This window comes from Lepidochelys kempii, chromosome 11 (genome assembly GCF_965140265.1).
Source record: "Lepidochelys kempii isolate rLepKem1 chromosome 11, rLepKem1.hap2, whole genome shotgun sequence".
In the NCBI taxonomy this organism is placed as follows: Eukaryota; Metazoa; Chordata; order Testudines; family Cheloniidae; genus Lepidochelys; species Lepidochelys kempii.
Genome location: NC_133266.1, coordinates 44,315,222 through 44,332,189, shown reverse-complemented (window position 1 = coordinate 44,332,189; position 16,968 = coordinate 44,315,222). Strand labels below are relative to the sequence as shown.

Below are 16,968 nucleotides of genomic sequence, written 5' to 3'. Positions count from 1 at the left end.
TTTATATATGTTGTTAAATTTCTCCTTTTGTTGCATTCGTTGTGGTGTCCAGAAATGCTGCCTCAGGGCTTAGATGCTGTTTCCAGTTTGCTTGTTTTTCCAAGCAAATGTTAGAGACATTGCATCATTCATAGCAGGAGGTGAAATGATTCATTATCCAATAGAGCTATTGTCTTTCCTTCAATCTGATTGGTCACCTTCCTCGACAGCAATCTCTTCATCTGAAAAGCTCTGTGGAAAAAATGCAGTCCAGCATTATTATATTCAACCAACCACAATGCAAGAAAGATAAGATGTAGTCCATAGAAAATGTCATCTGAATGAGAGGAATTCTGCTTTACGATCAAGCATCAACACTTGTCAAATGATAAAGTAGTATGAGTCAGTTATGAACACTTACAAATTTATACTGGAAAAAGACATGCAGATAGCAATAAAGACAGAGTGTCTGTACATTCAAGTCAAGTCAGAACTAGTCCAGAATGACTCCTTGCTCCAGGAATGATCACTCATATTGTGAAGCCTCTCATTATGGATCTGATTGTGAACCACTTACAATGGTGAGCAATTATTCACAGAAGTACCCTATTGACATTGAGATGACTCATATGGAATTGCTCACTATTGGGAACACCGGGTTCCCAATCTGGCCTTATTAGGAGCGTTGTATTGATATCTGCTCTAAATACTGACAGAACTCTTCAAAGTAATCTAGTACAAAACTGTATAAAATTACATATTTTGTACCGATCTAACCTGACTTTTTTCTATAGCATCCATTGGTCGGAAAACATGAAAAATATTTTCTGTTTTTCATCAAATTTAATTTCACTGGAACTTTTGACCAGCTCTAGTATTGTCTACATACTATTTAAATGCAAAAGGAAAATGTTCATCTTAAAAATCATATTAAAAAGCAAAATCCTTTGTATTCGTGATGGGGGGAAATTGCTTTTTTCAGTGTGAGTAATGAAAATGGAGTAGGCAGTTTTTCCTTTGTTAAAAGCCCAGTTCACTTTCTGGCTTGTTTGCGCTAGCAAAATGCTGCAACGTTTTGGTTGCAAATGCTACCAGGAAATGCTTGATTATTTTTTCACAATTTTCTATTGTAATTGTTTTTAAAATATTAATGGTAATATTCCTATAATTTTTTTAAATAAAAGTTTATTTTTACAATTTTTTTTGCCAAAGTTAGCTTGGTAACATCCCTTTACATTTTTTAGGTAGAGCCAAATTGTTTACATTTGAGCTAGAACCTCTTTGCAATTAGAAAGTTCAGGAGAGGTCGGAAACTGGAAATCCCTAAGAAATAAATCCACTGTGAGATGAACGTGTTTGGCCACTGGGTGCCATCCTTGCTCCATATTAAGGCTGGTAGTTGAGACCATTTCTCTAAAAATGTAAAATTCTGAAGAAGGTAATTCTAGTATAATTTCAAACTGTAATAGTGTTTTTGACTGTGCATGTACTGGAATATGTTAGCAACATAGGCAGTTTATTGCTGTTGCACAGGAGAGTGAGGTGAGAAAGAACCTAAAGAAATACCCGCACTGGTTCAGATCTGTTAGAATCAACCCCCTCACCCCCCCATCAAAAATTTCATCTCACGAATCTCTGTAAACTAATACTGGAGTGGGGGGGGGGGCCTGCTATCTCACTACATGCACGCGAGTAAATTTGTTCCCATGAGTAATTTCCGTTGGACTTCACTGGGACTACTAGATGGAGTAAAGTTATTCAGGTGTGTAAGTGGGCATACAGAGGCCATTAGGCATGTGTCATACAGACAGAATCTATTATTTGGTATGTAAAAGTAAGTGATTACAGTTTGGCAAAAGTTTATTTATTATATTGTTTCATTACCTGTCAGACTGATGCAGAATTCTGTAGATTAAAAGAGTTCATGCAACTACTTCTTTTTCTCCAAGCGAAAGGCCAGGCAGAGTGAACATATTTTCTAACAGAAGAAATATGTTGGGTAGTCTTTTAAATGATAAACATTTTAAATATGTGAAAATTTTGATTCCAGCACTTCTGTTTCTTGCTGCAACTGCATAGAGATTGTACAGATTGCACCCCAGGCGAGAACAGTAAACTGAATATTTTATGAGAAAATTTCTGTGAAGAATTCTGTCATCTTTCACTTTGCAGCAAGTTATATCCAGCACTGTGAACAAGAACAACAACTGGGGACATGGCACATCAATGTTTCCTAGTGTAGTTATGATCTTGACTGCACATGTGCAGATCTATATATTGCATTTTAATAGTGTAATTGACCCCATTTTGTATCCCCATGAGTGTCATGGCTCTTAATACAATCCCTGGTTTACTACAGACTTGAAGGCAAAAGAAGCAGACGCTTTGTGTCTAGCCCCACATAGGCTCTACCGCTAAATGGGTTCTAGATAACCACTTGCGCATCTTTACTATAGAAGGTAGAAAGGAAAGGCTGTAGTTAGTTAATAAAAGGACTATGCTGTGTATAGTCTAATTCAGCCTTCCACAACTAGCCCCCTAGATAGGGGACAGCTCCTGTAGAAACTGCCTGCCAATTCATACTTCCTCAACTCATGTTACTGCTCGGTGGCCTCCTCCATTTCCATGCATCACGCGCATTCCTTCATGATATAGGGATCGGAGGTGGTAGCAGTAGTTTAATCTGTCTCCTTCCTTTTCGCCACTAACCAGACTAACCTCACTCCACTGTTCCTGGATTCAGCCTTTTTTATGGCCTTTGTTCCAAATCATCATCATTATTTATTATTTGTATTGTGAAAGCACCTGAAGGCATTGTGGTAGGTGCAGTACAAACCCATAAAAGTGATGGGCCTTGCCCTGAAGAACTTACAGTTTAAGTCAAACGGCTAATCAACTGGCTTCCTTCAGAAGAGAAGACTATAAACTCACCACAGTTTACCCACACATTTTTGAGCAGGCGGCTGAACTGCTTTTGGTCACCCACTATGTTTGCTTCTCCTGTCCTCCTCAAACCATTCATTACTTGGCATCTCCCCAGCTCCACAAAAGCCACTTCCACCCTGCTGACAAGAGAACTAATTACTCTTCCTTTGCTACCGCTTGGGCATCCTTCTCGTTCCTGACACTCTTCTTGTATCTCCAGGTCCCCAGGTCCTTTGGAATAGGGTCCTCAGGAAAGGCAAGGGAGCTGGCTTAGCTCCTGAGAAACCACCACTCACGTAATCCCCTGTGGGTCAGTTCCATTGCGCTGGAGAAGTTTCTGGTATCTGTGGTATCCCAGAAATTGCGACATTCTGTTGTGACAACCTGCTGACATTTTGGGCGTTTCTTTGAATCGAAAAATAAGTTTTACATGGTACTCTTGTAATAACATATATGCTTGATTGGCTCTCTTCCCCTTGTTACTGCAGGCATTCAGCACTCATTGCAGGTTAACTAATATTCCAAAAATCTTTGAGCATTTTTGACATTTTCTGACAGTGTTAAGGATGAAGTAAATGTAGACACTGGTTTGGGTGGGAAAAAGCTCTTACTCATCACACACAAATACTTCAATAAATAGCAAAGAGAATACACAAAGGTAAATTGTTTTTTGGGTTTGAAAATCTCTTTTTCCAGTTTGCATCAATACTGAAGTCCTTTTCAGTAGTAAATGTTAACAGCTGGGCTTTAGAGTTACCATCACATTAAAATGAATGGGGGAAATTTCTACCACTGTCTGAGCTTTTGTTTTATTCTACAGACTCATCAAGACAGCCGCACACTGATTTTTGTAGTAAATACAAAATCTTTGCGACTAACAGGGCAAGAAACCATTTTTGAAAGCTTTAGGCCATAAGAAAATATCATGAATTGAAACCCCTGCTTGGAGAGTACTGTATGATGAGACACTGTATAAAAATCCCAGAAATGGGAAATAAAAATAGTATATTTTGTTGGAAATCTAAAGATGCTTAGAACTACCTATTAACATTTTAACCTACATCTTCAAATGAATAAATGAAGGGAAAGAAGAAAAGGAGAGGAAGAGAGAGAAGGAGAAGGTGGGAGAGGATGAGATGTTTGTGTTTGGGCCCAGTCATTACTTAAGATAAGAAATCTTCAAGGTGAGCCCTAGAACTGCCAAAGGTTTTGTTAAACAGCTACCACCTTCAACCCTGAAGCATTTTAAAGATGGATGAAAGTGATTCCTGTTTGTACAGATCATTTACAAAGTTTGTAAAACACTTTGGGATCCCTTAGGAAGAAATGTGCTAAATAAATATAAGTAAATAATAAATATTAATCTTAAGAGTTGAAAGGGCAGGTGTCTCCAGAGAGCTTATAAAATGTCCACCTTCTCTCAGAAATCCATTGCTGAGGAGCCTTTTTTTCCTTTCCCTATCTCCTTAAAAAGCTTACTTGGGAGCTCTTACACTCCACGATTAGGTTCAGTCATTGGCATAGAACAGTGTGTGCCCCATGAAGGGGAGGATGTGGGTTTGGAATTTGAACTTGCTCATTTGCTGTCAATTATCAGGGCTGAGTAACGTTGCAGAAGTATCATACTTCGCTTCAGGGATTGGAGGGAAGTTTAGCTTTGTGTCACTGTACAGTTTTACGAATCAGCCTGTCAGGAGCCGCAGGAACTCAAGCTAGCCCTGTTAGCTTTGCAAGAGCCATAGTAAGGCAAGACTTCTTTTGGGGGGGGGGGGGGGGGAGGAAAGCTGACAGTGTTAAGGGAAACAAGGCCGCCCTGAAGGTGCCTAAGCTGTGATTTAATGATTCAGCATGTTTGGTATATTTTTAAAACCTATACTTGCAACTCAAAGGAAACTAAAAAGAACAAGATAAAGATGAAATTTTGTAGGAGAACTTTGAGGTTTTCTAGATGTAAATGGATGTTATTTATCTGAAGATAGTTAATTTGATTTTGATTTAAAGTCAATTTAACACAGTTGTGCTATAGCTGTCACAGAAGATCTGAAATAAGATTTTTATCCATAATGGAACACTAGCCCACTCATATTTGCATAGCTTCTCCCCTATGTCACAAACACTTAGGAGAAAAAAGCTGCACAGGCAAAAGGAAATCTTCATCCTGCTTCAGTAATGTGCATGTTTCCAAGACTGTACCAGCTAGCCATCTGACTGTACATCAGATTGCATAGTTCAACTTTTTCCTCTGGCCAATAGGGTCAATACTTGCAATTGCATCAAGCTGCTGCAGCTGGATCAAATGCAGTGAATGCTGCTGATGTAGAGTGTAGAGTAATTTAATACCTGCCCACATCTACTGCAAATGTATTTTTAAAGCCATCTTCTCCTAGGCCCCCTTCCTCTCTCACACCTTCCTCTTTCCTTCCTTCAGAGGAAGGGTTAGAAGACTTGTTTGGAACATTTCCTCTGCCCCCAGATGACCCTGGATTTCTCCCTTGTCCTTTGAGAAGCGTGACTATTTCCTGTCTCCCTTAATGGGCTCTCTCCACTTGCTGTATCTTCTGGGAGGGGCAACTTGACCTCTCCTTTCCCTCCTAAATCTATTGCAGGAACGAAAAACCTGGCTTCCTTACCCTCATGCATTTACATGGGGTGCGTGGCCCATCCTCATTACCCACCCTGCCTCTTCATGGGGGCAGCAAGTTGGCCCTCTCCCCCATAAAAGCAGATTAGGGCCTTGTGGGGATAGGCAGCCTGCAAGTCTGACCCTGTTTTGCAGTATGGTTTGGGAAACACTTCCCCTAGTCTTGCTGCTTGTGGCTCTTTAATCTCTGGGGCTGGAACTGCACTAATGGATTAGTATTAGCTCTTCACCTATACTGGTAACCATTAAAAAAATCAACTGTTACTACATGGTGGAATATGGCCTACTAATTATTTCCAATTCCTCTATAAAAATAGGTCAGAAGCACATTAGCTCTCCATACGTGCACCTTGGCAGATCATTGTTTGGAAAGTTCTTGCCCTGTAGAATGCCTAATCCATAGTTACATACTTTACCCCTAACAATAATAGATGGTTTAGACCATTAATCACTTTTATTTTATGCCTCTGTTCTTTTAAAACAGCCTATAAGGAGAAAAGAATTGTGTCATACATTTTGTTTCTATGTGCTAGAAAACAATTTTAACACTGAACATTGATTTTAACAACATAAATAATGTATTCTGTGCTTTTTTCTATTATATTTTGTGACAAAATTTTGAAATGTGACATTTTTACTTCAGTACCCTATGACATTTATCTCTGTTCATGAGTCCTAGTTTGGAAAAAAAAATAGCTGATTCTGAAAGGATCAACTGACTGATCAGAAATATTTGAAAGAATGACTTAAAAAACTGCAACTCTATTTCAGCATTTACTTGTGGAAACACTGAGTCAGTATCTGAAGTGTTGTTCTAACCATTTGTCCTACCTGGCCATTATAAGACTAAAATTTAAAAATCCCCAAACCCGTGTTTCATACACAAATAGGTTTCTATACTGAAACACAAGGTAAATATCATACTTTTGTTCTCAGCCCACAGTTCACAATCATAGAAAGACAGGACTGGAAGGGACCTCGAGAGGTCATCTAGTCCAGTCCCCTGCACTCATGACAGGAATAAGTATTATCTAGACCATCCCTGACAGGTGTTTGTCTAACCTGCTCTTAAAAATCTTTAATGCTGGAGATTCCACAACCTCCCTAGGCAATTTATTCCAGTGCTTAACCACCCTGACAGGAAGTTTTTCATCATGCCCAACATAAACCTCCCTTGCTGCAATTTAAGCTCATTGCTTCTTGTCCTATCCTCAGGAGTTAAGAAGAACAATTCTTCTCCCCCCTCCGTGTAACAACGTTTTACGTACTTGAAAACTGTTATGTCCCCTTTAAGTCTTCTCTTTTCCAGACTAAGAGTTATCCAAATGTTCTGTTTAGGTGGGTGATGTGTTGCTTAGCAAGTGCTTCTATTATTTAATAGAAAAAGCTGAATAAATAGTTTTATTAACCCAGTGAATTTTGTTAAAGTAAATATTAATACTAATAATGACCATATGTAATATTTGGTTAGAGCATCCAAACATGGTTTCTGAAACAGTGATGAACACACTTTTCCTGTTCTAACTTTGTATGTAAACTGGATTCAGCACAGGTAACTTGCCAGCTGAGGATAATCTGCAGATCTCAAAGCACTTTGCAAAGGAAAGTAAGAATGATTATTCCCATTTTATAGATGGGGAAGCCATGACATAAAGAGATGAAGTGACTTCCCTAAAGTCGTTCAGCAGGTCAGTAGCAGCAGTAGGGCCAGAATCCAGATGTCATGACTTCCAGGCCAGTACCATATTTCCTCAAACACGCTGCCTCCTTACATAGCTTATTCTCCGAAAGCTTCCTCTGCTGTTGTCGCTTTTATACCTTCTTGAGAAATGGTGCAAGGGCACTTCCTTGATCTTTACTTGACAAAGGGGGAGGCAAAGAAATTTATCTTAATCTATCTGCCCCCAGAAGAACCAATTTTTTTTATTTCAGAGCGGTAGCTGTGTTAGTCTGTATCAGCAAAAACAACGAGGAGTCCTTGTGGCACCTTGGAGACTAACAAATTTATTTGGGCATAAGCTTTCGTGGGCTAGAACCCCCTTCATCGGACGCATGGAGTGAAAATACAGGAGCAGGTATAAATACATGAAAGGATGTATTTATTTATTTTGCAATGGGCTCAGCCAATGTGTCTTCTAAAGTGAAAATAAGTTGAATAAAAAATATGCATGTCTGATGTTGCTGGAAAACACTTATATCGACAATACTGGAGCAGTTGCTCAACAACACCTAATTCCTGTGCAAATATGATGCCTGCAATGCTGCCAAGGTCAGCAGAGTCTCCTAGTAGGAGTCAGTGCTAATGTCACATTTTAAGCTGCATGAGGGCAAGGTTCATTGAGGTACCTTTCTGTGTAGTAACCCCCTACATGCCCTATCAATAAGCAGAAGCAGCTATAGCTTGGGTGCTTCAAATGCTGCAGCATGCCAGTGATCTGAAGCATTCCAGGCTCTGGTATGCACCAGTGTACATACAGCTTGCCCACAAGTTCGAATCAGAGGGCAAGAGAGTTAATTTTTGCAGTGGAGAAGGGGACAGCCAGACTGGTTATGTTGATACACAAGTGGAACTCTTTGTGCCAGAAACGAGATGTGGAAATCTGGAATGTAAGGGAGCAGGGAGACTGATAGACCTGTGGCTGGTTAAGTGAGGGGTGTGTGTATAACGTGTCCATAAAGCACCCTCAAAAACCCTAGATTCCTCCAGCTGTCTCCACTTCATTACTCACTCTGCTTCCAGTTACTTCAGTATTCCCATGTAGTGTGACCCACTTTTAAACCTCAAAAGTGGTTTAAAGACATCTGTTTTTGTTGATGAATTTGAGGGTATTTAATATTTAGTAATACATTTTGCAAATCTTTTCAAGGGCAAGATTGTAGTTTTGGCCAGTGTGCCAGTTTTAATGCAATATATTATTCAAATTGAAAATAAGATTAAAAGTAAACTTGTTTGCAGGAACATTCACCAGGCTGAATGTGACATACTTAGAAACATACTTAGTGAGACCAGCAGAAGTCTCCCATTTTGGTTCGCTTGCTTGCTTGCTCTTTCCCTGCACGTGATTGCTTTTTTCAGCCCTGACAGTATGAACACTTTAAAACGCTGTGTGGCTTTTTACTTCAGAAGCTGATTATATAATATATACACATACATACAGTCTGTAAGAACACAAGTGAATAAGTATTTATCTTTTTTCATTGAGTCATATGCTAACAACATAAAGAAACAAAATCTACGCAGCCAATATGTTCCAAAGATGGAGAACACGATAAAATGCTTGTCTCCAGCATTGCTGAGGTATAAGCACCAGAGTTTACCTTTTGGCTGAAGTAATAAACTCTCAGTGCTTCCCAAATCTTGATTTGCTCAAAAGTTTTTTTGTTTAGGTTCTGCCCCCGACTTATATAGCCACAAAAGCCTAGGATCAGACCAGTGATCCATCTATTCCACCGCGCTGTCTCTGACAATAGCCAAAACCAGAGGCTAAATTTTGTATAACCTTAGCATGTCTCCTCTTGTTCCATTTAATTTCTGATGCGGGGGTCCGAACAAAACTACTGGCCTTCAGTGAGCCTCCCTGACCATTATTCCAGCTTTTATACATTGATTCATCAGGGCTCAGTCATTCATCTCCTAGCAGTTCACCTTGTCATATGTATGTTATAAAATCATTTGATAATATTTGTACAATAAAATAAAATAAAAAATTAAAATTAAAATAAAATAAAAGCAGCAAGGAAATGAGGAGGAAAAAGGGCCTGACTGTGTCTGACTCTAAGTGGGTGCCACAAGGGGAGAAGTCAGCACATGGAGCTCTTGCCAGCACCAACCCCCTTATACTTCGGGGTAAAGGCAGCCACAGCTCTGATCCATGTGCTCCAATCTTGGGTGATCCCTGGGAAGGATCTGGTAGCTGTGGTGGATTATATCCTCAACGTGAGTCAGCAATGCAATGCTGTTGCAAAAAACAAATGCAATTTTAAGTTGCATTAATAGAGGCATAGCATGAAAGTCATGAGAGGTGATAGTATCACCCTACTTTACTCTGGTGAGGCCTCAGCTGGGTACGGTGTCCAATTATGAGCAAAGGCTGAAGCAATGTTTAGTTTAGTTGTATGTTTAGTTTGGAAAAGAGGAGATTGAAGGGGGACATGACAGTGATCTTCAAATACTTGAAAGGCTGCCATAAAAAAGATGGAGAAAAGTGGTTCTCTCTTGCCACAGAAGGCAATAGGTTCAAACTACGACATAGCAGATTTAGATTAAATTTCAGGAAAAGCTTCCTAACTGCAAGAACAGACTGCATAGGGAGGCGGTAAAAGCTCCTTCGCCAGAGGTTTTCGAAAGGAGGCTGGATGCCCATCTGTTTTGGATAGTTTAGACACAACAAATCGTGCATCTTGGCAGGGGGTTAGACTAGATGACCCTTGCGCTCCCTTCTAACCCTATGATTTTGTGGTCTGCAGCCTCCACCATAGGCTGCCGAGTCCCACCCACAGGAGTGAATGCTACACTGGAAGTTCTTTGGTCTGAAGGTGACAGGAAATTTTGGCCCTCCGGTAGCTTTTTAAAGAGAAGAATAATCGGGCCTTGTGTGTTAAGAGGGGTCATGAAAACAATTCGTGTTTAAATCAAATCTTTGTTTTGAGCCCAATTTGGCTACAACCAATGAGGGCATGTACATTTCTGATTACAGTAGGGCTATGTGACTCGTCCTTGAATAAGGATGAAATGAAGGTATTTGTAATAATCCTGCCTATACTAGGGGAAAGAGACTTCAGTGCATAATGATGTTCTCAGTCATTTTGAGAAAGATACAAATATCTACTCATCAGGTGTAAAATTTTCAAAGGTGCCCAAGTGACTAGGAGCCTAAATCCCATTGAAAGCCTATTGGACTTAAATCTCTCAAGTTGACTTTCAGCGGCTTCTAAATCATGAGGCACCCTTGAAAATTTTACCTCTCTAATCCAGTCCCTGGAGCCTTAATCCCACCTGTCCTCCAAGAAGAGAACTTTTTTAGGTGTTTTTGTTTGTTGGAAAAGAAATTCAGTGAAATTCACTACACTGTACAGGAAGTCTCCTGGGAATTCTGAGGATTCAGGGCTGTATGTTTTAACATTCTGTATAGTGAATATTTTTATACCTTCGTAATTTAAAAAAAAAAAAGAAGTTTAATGACCCCTCTCCTACAAACCCCAGGCTGCTGCAGCTCAGATATAAGAAAGTGAGGACAGACAATGCCAGGTGCAGCCAGCACACTCCTGCAGCCACACAACATCATGTCATTTTTATAAACATTATTCAAATTAGCTTCAGCACTCGTAATTCTGTTGTTTCCTTTATTGCTGTTGTAAAGCAAATGGTTCTTTTACACAAATGTTTTCTCCCACCTATTAATCCAGTTATAGATTATGGCACTCCTTTAAATTTAGGGATGTAAAGCCTCTTAAATATTTAGAAGTTTAAGACTGATATGGGAAGAAATTTCCTTTGATTTGCTTTATTAATATCCTGAGGGTCAATTTGTTATAGATTTGGAATATATTATTGCTACGCTGTTCTTTGACAAAGAGAGAAGAAAATGATGGTATTGTATTTGAGCTACAGCATCAAATATCTCCCTTTGAATTAGAGTTGGATGGACAATGCAACTCCCCTCCACCCCCCAATTATCTTTGAAATTTTTCCACAGATTTTTTTGGCTTTTCAGCATAAACCCAAAAATCTAAGACAAAAAGACAAAAAGTGAAAAAATTTCCAGCAACATTTTTTGTTTTGTCACATTTTTTGGTGAAAAAATTTCAGCCAGCTCTACTTCAAAAGTGCTGGCAACAAAAGAGCTACGTTAGAAGTTCATGCCAATAAACTTCCTTATAACATTTAGCTCAAAAAAACCCCAGATATATGCTTCCAGCAGCATTTTGCAAAGAGTGCATTTATAACAAATACATGTATCAGTGGAGGAATGAAACTCCACATACATCGCAAACAGCCTGATGAAGCTTTGAAGAACGAGTGAACCATAAGAAAATTTGACATTGGCTATTAGCTCCCTTAAATTCAGCATAGCAGAGACTTAGCAGTTATGACCGAATTTCACATCTACAGAGACAAGGTGGGTGAGGTAATATCTTTTATTGGACCAATATTTATTGGTGAGAGAGACAAGCTTTCAAGCTTACACAGCTTGTCTCTGTCACCAATGGAAGTTGGTCCAATAATATATATTACCTCACCCACCTTGTATCCTGGGACTGACATGGCTACAATAACACTGCATATTTTACATCTACAGCATTTTATAATCAATGTCATTTTCTCTACCTTAAAAATTATTTTAGTGCTTATTAGCCAAATCATGAGAGATGTCAAGCATCTATAATTCTCATTGATATAAAATGGCAGAGGTTCAGAAGATTTCAGGATTTGCTCCTATGGAAGATGCTAAACTGATGAAAAGTGAAGTCCCGTGTTTCCAGAGTAGAGATAGCTGAGGCAATAGCAAAGCTAGCTTCCCCACATGTATCCTGCAAAGTTCAACCATGTCCTGGAAAGACTTTAGGATTTAGATGGTTCAGTTTTCTTTGCCAATTCAGTTCTAGATTGGTGAACCCTTTTCAGCTAGCACAGGTCACGGTGATTTTTTGTGCTACTGGCGCCCCTCTGTTAGATATGGAATTAAAAATAACTTTTTATTTTAGTTGGCCATTAACCAGCCACTTTAACGTTCCAACATTTGTACTGTATTGTGGCAAGTTCACACCATCTCGTATTATATGGTGTGGTTGAATAGCTTGAGCCAAGTGTAAAGTCATTAGCAGGCACTTGTGTTTAAGAAAAGGTTTTGTGTGTTGCTAACACTCCAGGTTTATGACCAATGAGTTTTAAAAAATGGAGATATAAGATTGAAACATACACTTTTTTTAAATCATCACCAAAAAAATGTGACTGCATGGGCAATTCTGGTACTTGTGTGCAAATGGCTAGTTAGCTGCTACACAGCTACATGTATCCATATACATTTAACTGATTTGGGTGCACAAATGCAATAATTGCACAGAGAATAGTATGCACTGTTGTACTATTTTGCATTTAAAAAACCCTCACTCGTCATCTTTTTTTTTAAAAAAAGATGAATTTATAGTGTTATATTTACAAAAAGCAAAATGTAAGGCTGTTATTGTCATGTATTTAGAAAATGAACTGAATGCTCCAAACAACTTTGTTTAAATTTGAAAAATATTTACTCTAGAAATATCTTGTATTACCCTTTTTGTCTCTCTGAACATACAGTAAAACTGTATAGAACAGCGGACAATTGTACAACTACAGGCTGTAAGGAAATTTGGCGAGAGAAACTCTTCAGGATGGTGTATTTATTTCTCTGTTTCTGAAAGGTAGCCGTTAAAATTCACAGGTGCTGGCTGTCCAGATGTTTGTTGCATTTGACCATTGTAATTTGCAGTAGAATATACTGTGTTGCTACAATATCTGTAAAGAGGAAAGCTATTATAGTCTATATTCTATATATGGGCTCCAGCATTGATAGTAAGCATATTTCCTACTCAGATTAGCTTTTTTCCCCTTATGTGCTTAGGGCAACAAAAGTTCAAATTGAAATTTAGATCTAGTAGAGTGTATTTACAGGTCAGCGATGACTTATAATAAATTTGTTCCAAGAATCAGACAAAGGAAAAAACCTTGAATTTTGAACAAGGAGTTTCCCTTTCTCTTTGTCATTTCTAGGGAGCGAGCATACCACTGGTGTCAGAGCTTGGCATTGACAATATCCATTTTGATGACTTTTCACTCGATGTGGATGCCATGATTACTGCAGCCCTCCGGATGTTCATGGAGCTTGGAATGGTTCAGAAATTTAAAATTGACTATGAGGTAACCATCTGCTCTGTAGAGATATCTGCCACTTTGTCTTGGCAGTGCTATGCCCATTTGTACACATTTAGTAGCCCTGATACAATTTGTACTTTTCATTTCAGACACTGTGTAGGTGGCTTTTGACAGTAAGGAAGAATTATCGAATGGTTCTGTATCACAACTGGAGGCATGCTTTCAATGTGTGCCAGTTAATGTTTGCAATGTTAACTGTAAGTATTCCACGAAAGGGACAGCCCTCATAAGAGCTTTTATCATCACAGTGTCTTATGTGGCTAAACATCTTTTCCAGTGTTTATTTTTTAGTTATTATATTCATTTATGTTATAGCAATGTACAATAAATAAGGGAGCACAATTTTGGCACCCGTTTTATAGAGTTTTAGCAACAGTGATATCACAGGCACATTAAAATGACTAATAATTAACAGATGACAATCTTGGAGTAGGAAGCTTATTAGAGATTTTGATCTTACTATGTCTTCCTTTTTTGAAATCTTTGATTTTGCATTTATTTCTGCATGTGAACATGGAGGTCATAAAAACCTGAGTGTGTAGAATCCTATCAGCAGGGTTATTTGGTGCAATGATACTTATTCAGCTACTTCCCTAGCTTCATCTAAATAGATATAGGAGATATTGGCTTATAAACCATTTAAAAATGGGTTTCCTTAGAGAGGATCCGAATAGGTCCTGCAGCCTCCACATATTGTTTTCTGCTGTTCATCAAAGATATCCATCAAAGGGTCTAACCTTCTCTCTGCATATAAAGTACTCTTATTGATGCCAATAGTCCACAACCATTTTGGCCTGGGGGCTGCTCAGGCCCCACTCCCTGGGCAGGTAGAGGGTCCGCCATGGCTTCCCACAGCCGCCGGTAAGAAGCGGGAAGCCATGGCTTCTGTGGGAAGCCGCAGCAGACCCATTACCTGCCCTGGGTGGGGGGCCCAAGCAGCCCCCAGGCCAACATGGAGCCCAGCCAGGGAGCTATGGGGAGCCACAGCGGACTCTCCACCGGCCCATGGTGGGGGGAGGGGGGGGCCCGAGGGCAGGTGGAGGGTCCGCGACTCTGCACAGGCTCCCCACACAGCTCTCTCTGACTGGTGTCTGGCAGGGGGATGTCTCGGAGCCTCAGCCCGGCCCCCAGTGTACAGCCCTGCAAATCCACAGATATCTGCGAATATCCGCAGATAATTTTTGTGGATCGTGGATCGGATGCGGATACACATTTGTGTATCTGCGCAGGGCTCTAGAGAGAAGGATTGTAGCTATAGTTATTTTTCTGTATTGCTCTCCTTTTAAACTACAGATGGCCTAAAGTCAAAATTGCAAATCCAAATCCCTTCATTTCAGGAGAATACAGTTTGAATTCCTGGATCCAAACTTGCTCTTAAGATTTGTGGTTAGAACCAAAACTGGAAGGGGCTTACTTTCTGGTTGAGATGCATCTGAAACCTTGGTAAGAACAGCTGTTTGAAAGATTTCAGGCCTTGATAATGGAAAGTTTTGAGAACAGATGCAAGATCCCTACTGTTCAAGGCAATAGAAACTGATCCACCATGAGATTTGCACTGTTTTGAGCTAAAATTTAACAGGTGGTGGGATTTAACTCCCAAAACTGAACATGAACCCTGATTCAGCCTCAAACTGCAGTGTAAATCTAATCTGGATCCAAACACAGCCTCATTGGTTTATCTTGAGCCTTAAGAGAAGGTCCTGCAGTATAGTGTTTGTGCAAACATTTCCTCATATGTAGTCTGAAAGACGACTATGAAAAGTTGTTCATGTTTAAACCTTTTAACCCTTTAAGTGCCTTGGGGTATAAAGGGTGAATAGCTTTAAAGATTTGCCTTAGGAACATGGCATGACTCATATTATAAGCTATACCAATAGCTAGAAAGTTGTCCTAATAACTAGTTTCATTCATCATTTTCCAAAGGTTTGCCTGTCCGTAGCATACATCTATCCAAACCAACAAACATGTGAGATGCTGCACATGTCTTGGTAAAACAACCTGTGTTCACTCCATGAATATTTGCATTTGAAATTGTATATCTTCACATTTACAAACCTGTTCTGGGGCAAAATTGTTGTTGTTTGTGGCAACAAACACATTTCTCTGCAGAAAAAAGTGATGTCTGTCTGTCTTCTGGGCAAAACTGATTTTTCCACAGTGAATGACAATTTTACTGCTTCTTTTCTTATCAAAAATATAAAGAAACTGAAATTTTTTAAGTTTTCTCCCCACAAAATTATGAACTTTTTTTTCTAGTTTTGCTGTTTTTCAATTTGTTTTTTAACAAAGCCATAATTTTGGAAGCAATACTCAAATATTATTAAGCAGATAATACAATAACTGGGGTGACAGAGTGACTTGCTTTAACCAACTGGATTCAGATTAATCACTGAAAAATCAAACCCAAAGTGTCTTCGTTGGATACCCACAAATTCGTGCATCTAAAAGCCCAGGCCACTGTTGAAAATGCTGGCCTGTTTACTTTCCCAGGGTCATAACAGGAAGCCTGTCACTGACATAGGCAGAAAGAGAACCCAAGAGTTCTGAATCACTGCCCTGTGGCTTAGCTACAGCAGCATTCATCCCTTCGAATCAAGGGCCATGCATAGAAGTTTAATCTGTATTTTTTCTACTTGAATTTTTTTTTTATGGCAAATGTGAGCTACCATAAATTGATGGTGGGCTACCATAAGTTTCTTTATATAGCTATGCCATATGCTGATTTAGTCACTTTTGTGTTAATGAGATCTCTGTTGGACAATATTAAAACGCTTACATCTCTTCAAGACACTGTACGAGTCTATAAATCAGTTGGGAGTTGACAGGCTCCCTCCATCCAAATATTTGCAGAAGAATAAGTAAAAGAACTGGATGGAACGTGTCACATACTGAGATGAGAGAATTCTAAGTGGTGAAATCTGACATGAAATTCATGGTATGTAAAAGTAGATTAGTAAGGCACCAGACAGAAACCTGCAAATCCAAGAATTAAACTGATTCATTGCATTTTGTTGACAATAATATATATAAAAAAATCAAACCACACAAGTTTCATGGTACATTCCAACACATCTCCATTTTGGAGAATCCTGGGCTTATTTGTGGAAATTAGCAAGCAAGGGCTTTGCTGGAAACCAGGCGCATCTCAAAGACTGTGTACTTGTTTTCTAAAGGGAGAGGGAGGGCATGTGAGCATTACCGCTTTTCAAGACTCCTACCACCTGCCAGTCTATAAAACACCATTTGCATCAACGATGTTGCGACTGGCAGTGTTGTCAGAGGAGGCTGCATAACTTGTCCTGTAAATGGATTAGACTGGGCCTGATCCAGTGCCCACTGAAGTCTTTCCATTGACTTCAGTGGACATTGGATCAGGTCCTTAGCACTTTACATGTTCATACACATGCTGCGCAAATATGATCTAAAATGGATCCCCACAACTCTCCTTTGAGATAGGTAAGTATTAATATCCCTGTTACACAGATGTGCAAAGTGAGGCAGAAAAATAAAG

The 16,968-nt window shown here is 39.4% G+C and overlaps 1 protein-coding gene and 1 long non-coding RNA gene across 2 annotated transcripts in view; one reads left to right on the top strand and one right to left on the bottom strand.

Annotated features, from left to right (window-relative positions):
• Positions 1-16,968, top strand: part of PDE11A (phosphodiesterase 11A) — a 211,783-nt gene that overhangs the window by 140,547 nt on the left and 54,268 nt on the right. The window contains exons 11-12 of the mRNA XM_073305996.1: positions 13,296-13,442; positions 13,547-13,654. Coding sequence (XP_073162097.1) covers positions 13,296-13,442; positions 13,547-13,654 — 255 coding nt within the window. The remainder of the gene's footprint in view (positions 1-13,295; positions 13,443-13,546; positions 13,655-16,968) is intronic.
• Positions 190-16,968, bottom strand: part of LOC140895685 (uncharacterized) — an 81,116-nt gene continuing 64,337 nt past the window's right edge. The window contains exon 3 of the long non-coding RNA XR_012154310.1: positions 190-231. This is a non-coding gene — a long non-coding RNA (uncharacterized lncRNA). The remainder of the gene's footprint in view (positions 232-16,968) is intronic.